Here is a 14690-nt window from a genome sequence, read left to right as displayed (position 1 = left end):
AAACGTTTGAATAATAATACTAATAATAACCGAATTTTTTAAAAGAATATTTATTTTGTAAAATAAAAATTAAACTATCCAAAATAATACTGAATATAAAACTGCATGGAACAAGGTTAGCAAAAGTGCTGGAATAGCTCAGTTGGTTAGAGCGTGTGGCTGTTAACCACAAGGTCGGAGGTTCAAGCCCTCCTTCTAGCGGTATTTTCCCATTTTTTTTATGTTTCAACCGGTTATCTATGTATTTAAATGTTTAAAACCTTACATCTTAATGAAAGTTTTAAAAGTACGTTACTCAAAATACAAATTAAGTTAAAATACATTATTTTTTTATGTAAATTAATCTTTATTTTTTTATATAATTTAACCTTTATTTATTTTATAAGGACTTGCTCATTTATATGTGGATAGGGTCGGATACAAGGCCATGGGGTCAGGGACAGCCCCGGTATATTGGATGAAGTGGCATAGGCCACCACTACATTTTTCCGTTGTAATATAACAAATTAGCCTCTTGAAAAGTGTGACCATATCAATTTGTTGTATGCCAACATATATATTTTGAAACTACAATAAGAACACATGTTTTATTTGGTAGAGTTGGTATGCAAGACTCTTCTTCCACCTTAGACCCAAGTTCGAATTTTGTGAAAAATATTCATGTATTTGTTTCTTATAATCAAATGGTGTCATTACTTAAAAAAAAAAAATTTGAATCCGTCTCTCGTATTACAAAAAAAAAAATTAACTTCAAATTTACTAAAACACCCCTAATAACATATGAACCTTTCATTCTCACGATATTTAACCTTCTTTTAACCTATTGCTACTGCTCGTTCTTGTAGAAGTTAATATGATGTTTACCATATAGATGGTGCTAGACGGTGATTGCGTTTGTTTATGTTCAAACGGTTCATTGTGTTGGTTTAAGCATGGACAATACAAGAAAATTTGTTCGTTCAGGTTTCTTTTTCGTTTGTTCAGTTAATAATTTTAAACGAACGAAAACAATCACGACACGTTTTGTGTTGTTGGTCAAATTGAAATTAGAAATGAGACCTTCAATCAGAAATGAAGGGAAAAATGAAATTTGACCGCACATTTGGTTGGAATGGGATCTGTTAAATGAATGGTGGAATGGAATTGAATTCCTTCTCAATTGAGATGGAATGACCAAGTCCATAAATGGTGGTATGTATGGAATTCAACAGGTAAACCGAACACCTGAATGGAATTTGGTTAATGGAATTAATCATTCCAATTCATTCATATTCCAATGGAATCCTGCAAACCAAACACCCCCCGAGGAAGTGTCTGGTTAGAGAAATTAAAGAACAGTTAACGAGATTGAAAATAAAAGAAACTGTTTGAGTTTTATAATATAACAGGCTCATTCTCCTGAACCTGTTCCCATTTTCATTCCCCGTCACTGTCATTTTCATCTTCATTCCCGAACCAAATCCCCTAAAAAACACATTATTTTTCAAAAATTGAAGATGGTGAGTTAGATCTCAAGATCCCTCCCTAATAATTAGTTGCAAAGGCATCATCAAATCACTTATACAATGTCTTTGATTCTTACTCATAAAAGATGGATGATCCAAAGGTTTAAAATTCAGGATAAATTTGGAATTCCAAGTTCTAACGATAACATAATTTGCTCGAACCTGGACGGAATAACATTTCGCTTAAGCTGTGATTCTAGACCGACCCTTCGCTATCCTCCTAGCAATCACTCGTCTACCTCCCTTGGTTGCTTTACTGCATAAATTTAAAGAAAATTCCGTTAGAAACGAACATAACCACATGCAACAGCAGGTTTTCAATCAGGTGTGTGCACGTGGCGGGTGTGTTTGGTACGCGGACAGTACTGGGCTGGCGAAGGTGAAGTAGGCAAGGGTAGTTTAGTAATTTATCAATCTTGTGTCACTTCCCTTTTTCCTTTTTTCGATAAAATTGGGTATCCAACTAATCACCCGGGGAAACCACGAATGGCCTGGAGTCATCGTAGGTGAACCTTCATGGTCACAAAGGCTTTGACAGCATCTGGATTCGAACCAAAGGTAGATGAGATTTTCACTACACCCCCCATGACCTTAACCGATGCGCCACAACTTAAATAGTTCTCATTCCCCTTATTTTTGTTCCACCTATTTTGGTATTCCATGCTAGGAAATTAATTAAAATAGCCATTTTCAAGCTTTGGGTTCATCTCTATAGCCACTTTTCTACCAATATTTCAAAAATATCACTACCTGCGTGCAGTTAATGACTCCTCAACTTACAAAGGGGTCAAAGTGTAAAAAAGAAGTTTCTGAAAATGGCTTTTTATTAATTTCCCTTCCATGTTGGCGTAGTCTAATGTCGAAAGATGGGACAACAATTTTTTCAGTTTTTGGCTCTGACATGTCCCGTTCTCATCCATGTACCAAAGACACATGCAAAGTGCAACGCAAACTAGAAAATAGATGTACCGAGCCAAGTAGCCATGAGTCCTTTTACGCTTGAGAGTGCTAGGCTGGTAAGTTCTCTTGATGCACAACAATGGTTCACTCAATGATGAATCGTCTCCTGAAGCAGAAATGTAAAACATGAAGCAAATCATATGATTAACAACTATAACACATCAACCTTGAATATTGAAGTTATTATTTTGCTAATGTTCTTTTTCTGCAAATTTTGTTCCACACTATGCACAAGTCAGGGGTCTTCACTGAAACAACCACTCTACCTTTTGGGATGGAGGTCAAGTAGTGTACATTTCAACCCTCCCCAAGATAACCCCACCTTCGGGTGGGATAACCAGGATTGTTTGGTTTAACACATCAACCTTGAAAGATGGCTATTCTTCCGCTTGTAGGGTATTGAAAATCAATCGGATATTACGAGGGTAGGACATAACACTATCTGCCCAAACCATTGAGAGAGAAGCAGACCCGAAGTCCAGCACCTAAGAAACTAATCCGCACAGGCATCGCAACTTCTCCATAGCGTATTTATTCGTGTTATTTCAGTTAGTTATGATATTTCTATATTTATATTTCTGCATATTTCTATTAGATATTTTTTTAAGATAGAGATTTACAGAAAAATGTTCCATTCACATAACAAAGCCAGGGTCTTGCTAAGATTTTTTCAGAAGAATATTTAGCTAGGTTAAGAGGTAAATGAGCATGCCATGACGTTGTTAGGATCTCACCTCTATGGCCCTGGCCCGTAAATGGACCTAGCTTCTAAAATATCTTATGAAACTGTTCCAAAAGACTCCTAACTACCTACCTCCCAAAGGGGATTTCAAAGAGTAACAACATTTAAGATCAATCTATAAATTCAAATCAACTACATATCATAAAGGACTTCTGTTTGACACTTCAAATACTCTACACACATACTCTTTTCACTTGGTGCTCATTCACTAGTGAATTATGTTTACTAGGAAGTAGCTTGAAGGTATGAGGGTCTGCTTGTTAGCAGCTTAATGAGCTTAATGGGACTCGCAACTTATTCGGTCAGCTATATATGACTGTTAGGTAATGGCTTTATGATATAGAAAGTGGCTTATTCAGTAAGCTTCTCGGGGGAGTTTTAAGCAGCAGAAAACCAAGTTTTTTTTTTCCAAACCTGCTCCTCCTAATTATCAAGCTCCTTCCATCTATGAAAAACTCCGCCAAACAAAAATCTTCCAAATCTATGCCGACAGATTAATCCATGCAAGCAGCTTTATTCATCTAGGACTTAAATGAAAATAACCAACTAAACAGCCCTTAGCATTATCAGACACCCACAACCCAATAAGCATAATCTTCTTCACTATTATCAAAACATAGTTCAAGGCTTCAAGCTCTGCCTTATCAAGTTTCAGTACAATTTCATGTTAGAAATCCCCCTGTCATCGTTTGTCACAGCATCTTCCTATTTCAATGTTACATGTCGAACTACTTCTTCAATGATATCCTAATACTTTGTACACAATTAAGTATATTTGGAAGCTCTTATGATCATCAAATTCGTAACCTATACCTTCTTCAGTACATCTAATCAAATTGCAAGAGCTTTCTACAGATAATTTCCTGATTTTATTTAGCTTTCATGTTCGATTAAAACATATATTGCATAAATCAGATCGGGAAACAGTTAATTACCGTCAGGGAGGAAGAACCGGAGAGAAGGAAGCCCGCAGGGATATAAGAATCCTTCAGAAGAAACTCTTTTTAGGGCTTCTGCATCGTTTTGGATCAAATTCATCGGATTCTGTAGCTTCAAAAGAGATGGGAATGGCGGTGGGGTGGAAAGCTTCGATGTGATAGCAAAGATCTGTGGAACGAACTTATGAGACGGATCCTGATGAACAACTGGATTGATAATACGCGTCATCAGCGAAACTCCGGTGCGAATTAGGGTTTTAGACGACATTTTTCCGGCCAAAAAGAACGCTTCTGTAGATTTTGGGATGTTCTCGACGGTGATGTTAACTTTTGTAGAAATTGCGAAGTTTCAGAATAGACCCTGAAGTATAAGATGATTCACTATTTAGTCCCCGGCCAACAAGGGTTTTCCGACCATTCTTATGTTAATCATGGATGTTCATGTCAGTTTGTAGTTTGTGTGCACCTCGACTAATTTTAAAGATCCTGAGAAACAACTAGAAAAATCTTCAATGGCACTACAGGTTTTGAACCAGTGATCTCTGAGGAGAGGATCCCTAAAAACCAAAATCTTATTGTTAGTTGAGCTAACCCCACATGGGTTTTTTCAAACTCGTTTGGTGCCTTGATTGACGGTCCAGTATTCTGCTCATCCCAAGTTAGGGGCTGTTTGACAGTTGTTGAATGATTTTGTGCAGAATGATTAAGAGGCTCTAAATGATATAGTGCAAAATAAAATATAATTATTTGGAAATTGTTTACAATGAAATTAGGGCGCTGAATGGTTAAGGGAGACTCATGATACAAAATCAAAATCCAGAGGGTTTTAGAACCATTAAGAGACAAATTTTTTTTTGCCAAACAAGTTTCATCTATTAACGATTCAGAGGCTGTCTCTTAATGAAACTACTAAGAAGTAAACAAACAACCCCTTTGGTAAGGGTTTATCAACTAAGCAGGAGTGGACCTGTGGGTCCCATATTTTTGCTTAACCGATTTTCACAAGTAGCTTTTTTTGGAGCATGAAAAGTGCAGACACTAAACTTTGAGAGATGCTTAAGGATATTAGAAAATACAAGTAACAATCAACCAAAAAACCAACCAACTCCATGGAAATCAACCAAAAAACAGTCCATCAAAATCAACTAAAAAACTTTAAAAAAAAACCTTGAAACATTGAACTCGGCTAAAAATACATTTGACAACTTTGTGGGTCTTGGACCCACCTTAAAAGTGTACCCACTTGACCAAAAAACAAGGGTCCACCATTGCATGTAAGAGCCACCTTTATCACTTACCTTACCAGCCTATTAGATAAGATCCATGGTTATTAAAATAACATAATATAAGCGTCTCTTACACGGTAAAGGCTAACCATTCACAATCATAAATTTTCTCTTACCAGATAAACTTCTTGGTTAACAAACTAACGCAGTATAATTGTTGGTAAATACCCTCATCTCTAATTGGATAGAACTATAGAAGTCTCATACACAATAAAAAAACAATAAATGTTTAGTAACCCGATAACAGCTAAGAATATTTAGGGGCCGTTTACCCAAATATTTACCCGATAAACGCTTACCGGTATGAGTCAATACCATAATCTATTTTACCATATAAGATTGTAGTATATTAAAAACAGTATCGTATGCAACAATATACTCGGTAAACGTTTACCTGGGTAAGAATCATCACCGTCATTTACAGGGTAAGACTCTTTATCCTTACAGTCCTTGTCATGTTCATCAGGTAAGGAAAGTTATCTAATTAACATTTCTTAGGTAAGTATTTAGTAAACAAACCCTAATTTCATTTATGTATTGGTTCAAATTTATTTGAATTAAAAAGGGTAATTAGTTAATTATTAAAGAGAGACACTTTATGAGTAGATAGTTTTCCTTTTCCATAACTTTGACCATTTGACTAAACATAAGCAATCATTTTGAATTCTTTTTCCACACTTGGCCAAAATCATTATAAAGTTGAACAATCATCAAAAGACAAAAATAACCCAACCACCTTAACAGAATATTTTGACTCCCATGAAGGGCAATTTTGTCCATAAAATGTCACATCCCTATGGATTTATGACACTTTCCCCTACAATTTATTTTATAGTCGTTTTTCTACTCAATTGATCAAAATAGTTAAGATTTCACAAGTAACAGTTTAATAACTTGCGAAATCCATTTTCGATGAATTTAATATTCATAAAGCAACACTTTAACAAGCTGTATAAGTAGTACGTCCACCATCACATTTTGTAAATAACATTTTAACAACTTGCAAAACTTCTATTTTATATTATATACTATATTATAAAGCATTTGAGAAAAATTCTTAAAAACCATTTTTTATGCATAAAGTAATGTTTATTGATGCATATTACTTAAAATTCAAGATTACAAGTAAATTATGCATAAATACAACTTATTAAAGCTTTATGTTTGAATTTTTGTAACTAACTGCAGATAAACATAATAAAATAGAGAATAAACATTTCATTTTAAATATAAAAAATCTAAAATATAGTTAAGATAATCATTGATCTCTAACAAAATACTTAATTATTATCTTTATAAAAAAATATATTGTTAAATAAAAAATAAAAAAAGTACATTAAAAAAATACACAAAAATGAGAAATTGTAAATAGTTAGTTTGGTACTAATATCAATATTCTTTTTTTTTTTCAATTTTATATGATATCTTCATATTTAAATTTTATTCAAAAATAAAAACATTATCGTTTTCTCAAAGCCACATAAAACCATATTATAACATCGATTAAGAAAAAAAAAAAAGTGAAACAATAACATCGATATGTATTTGGTTGTATTATACAAGTACTCTTCTAGTACCCAACATAAAGTGAATTTTGCAAGTTGTTAAACAAAACTATTCGGGTTTCGACTATAAAACGAATTGTCAAAGGTCAATAACGACTATTTTGAACAATTTTCCGAGAAACATGTAGGCATTAAATACACAAGAAAACAATTTCTAAAAAAAAAAGAATCAATAACCTTAAAATATAGCATTAAATACATGAATTTTTAAACAACAAACAAACTATTTAAAGTTACAATTCCAAATCAACATTACATTTAAATAAAAAATAAAAAAATAAAAACCAAATTGGTGACAAGTTTGCCATCAATAAATAATCAAAAGGCCAAAAAGGTCCTCTTTTACAACATGTCACACAATCTTTGTGGGGAAGCATTTTCTTGCCCAATATAAATAAAAATGAAGCTTGAAAATCTACCTCAACAACACAAACTCAACAATGATGTCAATTTCTTCAAATAATTACTAAAATCTGAAAATACCCGATTTCCGTCCTCAAATGTACATAGATCGATCGCCCTCGACTATTGCACTTCAGTTATCGGATTGAAGCGCATCAGAAATCCATTTGGATGCGGCTGTTTCAATATCGGGCTCAATCACCGAAGAAACTGAGATTGGAGTAACCGAGACCTGTTTTAAAACAAAAACAAAAAAAGCATGATCATTCTTTCGCACATACAAATGGTTTTAAGGGAATTTGAGTTCTTGATAGTTAACATCAAGATTGTATTTTCAATTTTCTAGCACAAACAAATAACATTATACTTCAGAATCAATGAATATTGAAAATAGTCAAAACCATATAGCTTGGTATATCCCACTCGGAGTAGGGGTCTGGGAGGGGTAAGATGTAGGCAGACCTAACCTCTAGTTCAAGAGTAGAGCGGTTGTTTCCGTGAGAATATAAGATGTATTTAGACCTAACCTCCTCAAGCTCAAGAGTAAAGCAGTTGTTTCAGTAAGAATATTAAAAATAGTCCCCCACAAAAATCTTTGGTAGGATCTTGGAGGGATAAGATGTATGCAGATCTGACCTCTAGCTCAAGAGCAGAGCAGTGGTTTTCGTGAGGATATTAAAAATAGTGCCCCACAAAAATTCTTGGTGAGGTATGAAAAGAGTAAGATGTATGCTCAATAGTAGAACGGTTGCTTCCATGAGAATATTGAAAATAGTCCCCCCACAAAAATCTTTGGTGGGATCAGAGAAGGTAAGATGTACGCAGATTTAACCTCTGGCTCAAAAGTAGAGCGACTGTTTCCGTAAGAATATTGAAAATAGTCCCCCACAAAAATCTTCGGTGGATGTACTGTAACAGGGGTAAGATCTAAGCAGACATAACCTCTACCGCAAAATAGAGTTGTTTCAGTGAGGACATTAAAAAAATAACCCCCGAACAAATTTCTTTGGTTGGTTAAAGTAAATCATTAAAAAGCAATAGTATGCGAATATATTCGAACTCGAAGCATCCTCTTTGATTTCAATATCAAATCCATGTACTTTCCAACTTCAAGATAGCATGATAAATATATATATATATACAACAATGTTTTCAATTTTTAGCACTTCTTAACATTTCTCAAAAGCTTAACGTAGTCATATCAATTTTCAAAAGCTCAACGAGGGTATTTAAACATATTCGAGATAATATACTTACGAATCCGTTCTGTAGGGCTCTGAAATCAAGATTCTCATCTGTGTCTTCTTGGTTGGTATCTTGCAACTGCATCGCCAATTATAGATGTTTTTTAATTAAGCCAAACGACCAATTATCAAATATATAAAGACTAAATAGCTCAAAATAACCTACCTCTAGCCTGAAATACTTCACTATCCTATTAAGGTCGGCTTTCCCCGCTACCCCAACTGATTCAACAACCTCCAAACTCTTCTTCTGTGAGTTTAACCGTCGTGCTGCACCCTTATACATATAACACAACAAAGCAATTAAACAAAAGTCGCAAAAACAACCAAATCAAATGAATCTAGTATATCATAGAGGTCAGATTTGGCGGTAAGATGTACACAACCCTTGCCTCTACCCCCAACCCCAAGGGTAGAATAGCTGCTTTNGGGGGGGGGGGGGGGTTAGGAAAGCGGGCTTGGCTTACCATTCTTTAAGAAATGGGCGGACCCAGACTGACTTGTTAGAATTAATGGGCAGTCATGGGCGAGGGAAAAAAATTTGGGCAGGCCCGCCCGGCCCATTAATATTTTATATAAAATAAAATTGAAAATTCTTGATACTTATCAATTCCCACTTAATTATGACTTATGATAATACCACTCTTTAAAAAACTAAAAAGTAAAAACATAATTACCTCAGTTGATCAATTCCTTATTATCTCATTTGGTCATTTCCTTGCGAAACAATTTTTTCTAAATTATGTACATTGTTAATGTATTTGCGTCTAATTTTAAGTAGGAAAAATTGTTATGTATTTCAAATTACTTTACATAACTTGTGATTTTATATAATTTTTGTGTTCTTAAAAATATAAAAAGGTTTTTAGGCCTGTTAGCCATTGGGCAAGCTAGGCCCGTTTATAGAGCGGGGATGGGCAAGTTTTCAAGCCCGTGAAAAAGGGCTTGTATTTTCCATATTAGGCTTGTTGGACATGAAAAATAGGTTAAGCTTGGCCCAAGCCCGCAAATGATTAGCTCTAGTAGAAATACAAGATGCAAAATGATCATAATATAGAAAATTTAACATCTAAGATTATTATGAGCTACTTACTGCTGCAGATGCATCTCGACCAAGCTGTGCAAGCTGCAAACCCATGCCTGGTTGATTGGCCATAAAACGTGAAGCCGCAGGATTCCTGTTGGCTGCAATAGCTTGCCAAATTGGTTTCGACCTCCATAAACTCTGCTTCGTTAACTTGAATCCCTACAAGCAATGAACGAACACAATTCTGTAAAGAAAATAGTTGGGGTTGTAATAGAATTCGAAAGCCACATCAAAAACCATTATATTGCAATTTTCAATTCCAGAAATTGGGCTGCAAAAAGCATGTAATGTTTTCATTGAACTCTGAAAACATAATAACAAAAGATATAGAAGATGACTTTACTACGAACTAGTTGCTAAGCAAGAATCCGTATTAAATATTGTTAAAGAGGAATTATCATACTGCTGCTAAGCAATGCATTTGGTATGCAGGTCAGGACTAGACTGGCGAAATCGAGGTAAGCGGGTGAAAGAATTGTGGATGTTTTAATTTGACAGAGGTAGTTTAGTAATTTAATTCTCATGTCCTATACTGTCCCTGGTACCAAATGCACCCTTAAAGAACAAACACAGACAGACAGAAGAGACTAGAGGGCTGTTTGGTTGTTTTTTTATCAAGTCTTGTATGGATAATGCTGTTTGTGTTGATTAATCAGTCTGTATAAATTGGGAAGGTTTTTGTTTGGAGGGTTTTTTCATAGATGGGATGAGCTTGTTTTTTAATTTGGAGAGGCATGCTTGGAAAAAACTTGGCTTTCTGCGTAAAGCTCCCTCTAAAAACTAACTGAATTAGCCACTTCCTATATCATGAAGCCACTATCAAGCAATCATGTATAGATGACTGAATAAGTTGCGAGTCCCACTAAGCTCATTAAGCTGCTAACAAACATGCCCTAGCATATGCATGTCTAAAGAAGCAGTATCGTGCATGTAAAACGCAAAGCAGAGTTACCAAGAGTCTATAAACATAAAATCGTGAAGTTAACAAAAACTTTGAGACGGACCTTGTTCTCTGAAGGGGATGTAGGAACGGTTATATGCAACGAAGAACTTTTGGGGAAGCTCCCTTTCTCTAAATCTCTTATGGCTGCCTTTATTACCGGCAAGCACACAGAAACAGCATCCTTGAAATGACTTTCTTGACTTTCACCCTTTTTCCTGGAACAGATTTAACAGTTGGTTCCATCTATTAAATGTGAATAGTGCATAAAAACGAGTGACGAAAAGTAGAGAAGGAAGAACAACAAAGCACAAAAAGAGCATTATTTAGTATTTACCAGCTAAGGGATAGCGATAAAGATGCAACCCCACTAAATAAGGCCTCTCTAGCTCCAGCTACGGCACTCGAGTAAAACCTGTTTGATTGCTAATTAATGATCTTGAAAATATTCTTGAAATGTTATATAATTACTGAAAAGAGAAATGCCATTAGAGACAGAACCATAGAAGAATTACTTACATATCATGCCCACAGCTTGGACCCTTGTTAACTCCAACAATCACCTGACCATAATGCCAAAATGCAAGCAATGAGAATTGAGTCAAATTTTACTAAAGGCACGTTTGGTTTGCGGGATTTGGAATTGAATTCAATTCTAAACATGAGATATAGAAATCCCATGGGGGTAGTTGGTATTTTGCCAGCTCTCATAGGATTTTTTTGTAATAATGTTTTACTAAAATCATATGATGACACCCTACGAAAACATACCAGAAGTGGCTTTGACCAAGCAAACAATGCCCCAGATAATGCTAAAGAAACACAATCCACAGGGGTACCTACATGAAAGATTCAAAACAAAACTTAGGTTTAGAATACAAAACGAACAAATCTTCACCATCATCAGATTGAAAGAAAACTTACTTTACTGGTTATTTTGCTATTAAGACATTGAATGGCTTATGTTAAACTTACATTCAAATTGAGGAGAACAACAATATGTGTGCATTAATCAAGGATGCAAAAAAGACAAACATACCAGAAACCTCATACGCAGTGGCACCTTTGATTTCAGCTGTACTCACTGCAATAGATTCTTGGTATGAAAACGAGTGGCCAGTCAATGATTTATCCCTGCAAAACCCATATCCAAATATCAACAATTTCCCACATAAATAATCATATCTATTAGAAATTGGGGTTTGGAGATGATTTGTGGACAGGGTAATCTAGTTGGATTGCAAAAGTTCACTTTCCAAATACAATAATTAGTCCCTTATTGCCTTGGGTATCACGAATATCGTATTGGGATAATCCAAGAGAAAACTCTATTCCCGAAGGATGTGAGATCGAGTCCTTAACTCCTTATATATATAAGATTCTTGATTACATATTTATATGAGAAATTGACAGTTACAGACAAGATTCAGGAGCAGTTACATCTGTATCAGAATCAGAAGCAACGTCCAGAGTTCTGGTTCCACGGTCCAGAGCTCTGATAGTCAAATTTCTACCAATTTCAGGAACAATTTCTATCTTGGACCCCACAAGGGGTACTGCCCCTAGAACCAAAGGGGGCTTTATGGCGATCTAAGGTGATGAAGACAACATTTGTGATTGTGCACTCCGCTCCTCCTAATTCATTTATGTTTGCCAATCTCACGTAATTCACAATCACACTAAAATGATTAATGAGACTAAAATCAACAACAATATTTGTTGGAATGATGGTAGAAATCCAATAAGCCACAAACAAATGAAACAGCTTGAAAATATGCGAAGCAAACATACAGAGAAATGGAATCAAAATTACAAAACCAATAAGAAACAAAACAACAATTGAGAACACATACAATCTATCACAAATCAAATAAAATATAAAAGAGGGTAAAGAAGATTACACTTGAGGAGCGCAGACACTGACATTATAGAGACCTTGAGCAACAAGAGCTTCAACGAGACACGTAAGACCAGGCGAATCGATCCCATCGGTATTGGTAACAAAAATCACAGGCTTAGAAGGATCATAATCATCAGGAGAAGAAGAAGAAGATTGTACGGTAGCAGCAGATTCATCATCCTTTTTATCATTCGATTTATCATCATCATCTTCATTATTCCCTTTCTTCTTAAGAACATCCTGTAGATTCGAAACAAAACCCGGAGGCAAGAAGTTGTTCCTCACGCCAGGAGTCGTCATCTCTTTTGCAGAAACAAAAAGGGGAAATGGAACCCTAGAGAGAGAGAGAGAAGGGAGGGGGGAAAAGGGGGATTTGATGATGGATGGAATTGGAAGAAAGGAATGGATAGAGCGATTCAAACGGCGAGTGTATATAAAAATGGCGATGGAGAGGAGTGTTTCTTGAATGGGGTACCACTAAAAATAATGAAGGAGAGTGAGTAGGAAATAATAATGACACATTTCCCCTTCCCTTTTGGGGACTTATTTATAGTTTATTTAATGCTACCACCACTCGCGCTACCAATCGCGTACCTATCACTTCAACCACCATATTTTTCCTCAAAAATACCAAAAAGTCTCAGGTTCAAATCTAGAAATGAATAAAAATTCTCTTGTGGTCATGGATATTCAAATACGATGATTCCGGGTTATCTGCAAAGCAAGGTGGTCGTTCTAAAATTAGTCGGCTTACATAGCAGGTTAGATATCCAGGTTAATAAAAAAAAGGGATCATGCGAAGCTGGACATTTTCTTTTTTAACCTCGATATCCAACTCGTTATGTGAACCGACTAATCTCAGACGACCACCTACTTTGTAGATAGTCCGGAGTCACCGTATTTGAACTTTCCTGATCACAAGGAGGTTTTTATTTCTCCTTAGATTTTAATCTGAGACCTCCTGATACTTTTGACCTGGAACCAAGCTCATTAAAATTGGATTTGGACATTTTTTCCATTGCAGTAAGATCATGTGAGAAGCCGGTTAATCAGTAAGAAACGAAAAGTTTCAATATCATATGTGATTATAAATTAAGTGGTGAGAACTCATTATATTGTGATAACCTGAAAACTAGTTATTATATGTTATTTTATATGATTTTTTCCATTTATAGTTATAATTTGTTAGCTCTCATTTCTTTAAATGTAAAAATATGGAAAAAGTAATACTGCAAGTGTTGACAGAAGATGATCTGTCACATAAGACCACAGAGGACCAACAGCAGAAGATGCTCAAGCGTACAAGTCTCAAGTGACAAAACCTCTGTCGTGTCTCACAGAGGTTCTGGAAACTGGTCCTCTGCAAAAACAATGCTACAAGACAAAGACGACAGAACCTCTGTCGTGTCTCACAGAGGTTCTGGAAGATTTCCTCTACGTCAATGTGCTTTCAAGTTATATCCAGCAGAGCCTATGTGATGTCTCACAGAGGGTCTGCAGCTTGTCTTCTGTGTAGATCTTCTTTAGTTGTTTTACTTAGGTTTATTAGTTGYTCGTGCTTATCACGTGTTCTTGTCTGTAATCTGTTTTGATCAAACGGCTTAGATTAATTTACTTTAGGTCGTGTCAGAAAATGGTTACTTGCTTGTATAAATAGCAGCGTAGACCCTTGTATTTCAGTGTGCTTCAGTATTGTAATTGTCAATTTTCATTCTATTGAAAATCATTTGAAGCTCCCTCTTGTGTTCATCAATCTTCTTCACTGTGTTCTTATTGATTTCTACTGTGGTTGATTTTTATCATTTCCGCTGCATTAACACTGTCAAACAGATCATCCAAGTAAGTAATTTACACCAAGAAACCGAGTTAATCGATCCTACATAATTTAATGTAGTGATTAACATATATTTATTTCACAAAGTGATTGTTTCATATGTAAACCTTTTTGGCATGTTTATGAAAGAAAAAAAAAAGATACACGTAAATAGGTTTTACATTATGCATTGAATACATGTGAAACAAATACATTGTAAAACAAATATATGTTAATCAATACATTAAATATTATACTTTGATCGAATTGAAAAAAATCATGTGAAACATACTCTTAAAGTAGAAGTT

At 35.2% G+C, this 14690-nt stretch overlaps 2 protein-coding genes and 1 non-coding gene across 3 annotated transcripts; 1 reads left to right on the top strand and 2 right to left on the bottom strand.

Moving 5' to 3' along the window:
- The first annotated feature begins 127 nt into the window (after positions 1 to 127).
- TRNAN-GUU lies at positions 128 to 201 on the top strand. Its single transcript has one exon. It is a non-coding gene; the product is annotated as a tRNA-Asn (tRNA).
- A 1289-nt stretch (positions 202 to 1490) lies between these two features.
- LOC112517043 lies at positions 1491 to 4444 on the bottom strand. Its single transcript, XM_025124345.1, has 3 exons — positions 4143 to 4444; positions 2475 to 2571; positions 1491 to 1761 (listed from the first exon to the last, which is right to left on the bottom strand). The coding sequence occupies exons 1-3, from the start codon at positions 4411 to 4413 to the stop codon at positions 1689 to 1691; spliced, it is 441 nt and encodes a 146-aa protein (XP_024980113.1). The 5' UTR covers positions 4414 to 4444; the 3' UTR covers positions 1491 to 1688.
- A 2710-nt stretch (positions 4445 to 7154) lies between these two features.
- On the bottom strand, positions 7155 to 12990 carry LOC112517342 (5'-nucleotidase SurE). Its single transcript, XM_025124742.1, has 10 exons — positions 12571 to 12990; positions 11709 to 11803; positions 11441 to 11508; positions 11189 to 11232; positions 11007 to 11084; positions 10734 to 10887; positions 9736 to 9888; positions 8809 to 8919; positions 8656 to 8721; positions 7155 to 7630 (listed from the first exon to the last, which is right to left on the bottom strand). Exons 1-10 carry the CDS (start codon positions 12867 to 12869, stop codon positions 7532 to 7534), a joined length of 1167 nt encoding a protein of 388 aa, XP_024980510.1. The 5' UTR covers positions 12870 to 12990; the 3' UTR covers positions 7155 to 7531.
- Between the last annotated feature and the right edge of the window lie 1700 nt (positions 12991 to 14690).

The sequence above is a fragment of the Cynara cardunculus genome, assembly GCF_001531365.2.
Source record: "Cynara cardunculus var. scolymus isolate 2C chromosome LG 8, CcrdV1, whole genome shotgun sequence".
NCBI lineage: Eukaryota > Viridiplantae > Streptophyta > Magnoliopsida > Asterales > Asteraceae > Cynara > Cynara cardunculus.
The sequence above is the reverse complement of the archived record's forward strand: the minus strand, read 5'-3'. Positions and strand labels throughout refer to the sequence as shown.

Coding starts and splice junctions, on each gene's coding strand:
- LOC112517043 (XM_025124345.1), bottom strand. CDS start 4,413: ATGTCGTCTAAAACCCTAATTCGCACCGGAGTTTCGCTGATGACGCGT. Junction 2,572..4,142: donor CCGGTTCTTCCTCCCTGACG/GTAATTAACTGT, acceptor TTTCTGCTTCAG/GAGACGATTCATCATTGAGT. Junction 1,762..2,474: donor ACTCATGGCTACTTGGCTCG/GTACATCTATTT, acceptor AAATTTATGCAG/TAAAGCAACCAAGGGAGGTA.
- LOC112517342 (XM_025124742.1), bottom strand. CDS start 12,869: ATGACGACTCCTGGCGTGAGGAACAACTTCTTGCCTCCGGGTTTTGTT. Junction 9,889..10,733: donor CATCCCCTTCAGAGAACAAG/GTCCGTCTCAAA, acceptor CATTGCTTGTAG/GGATTCAAGTTAACGAAGCA. Junction 8,722..8,808: donor TGAAGTATTTCAGGCTAGAG/GTAGGTTATTTT, acceptor TTGGCGATGCAG/TTGCAAGATACCAACCAAGA.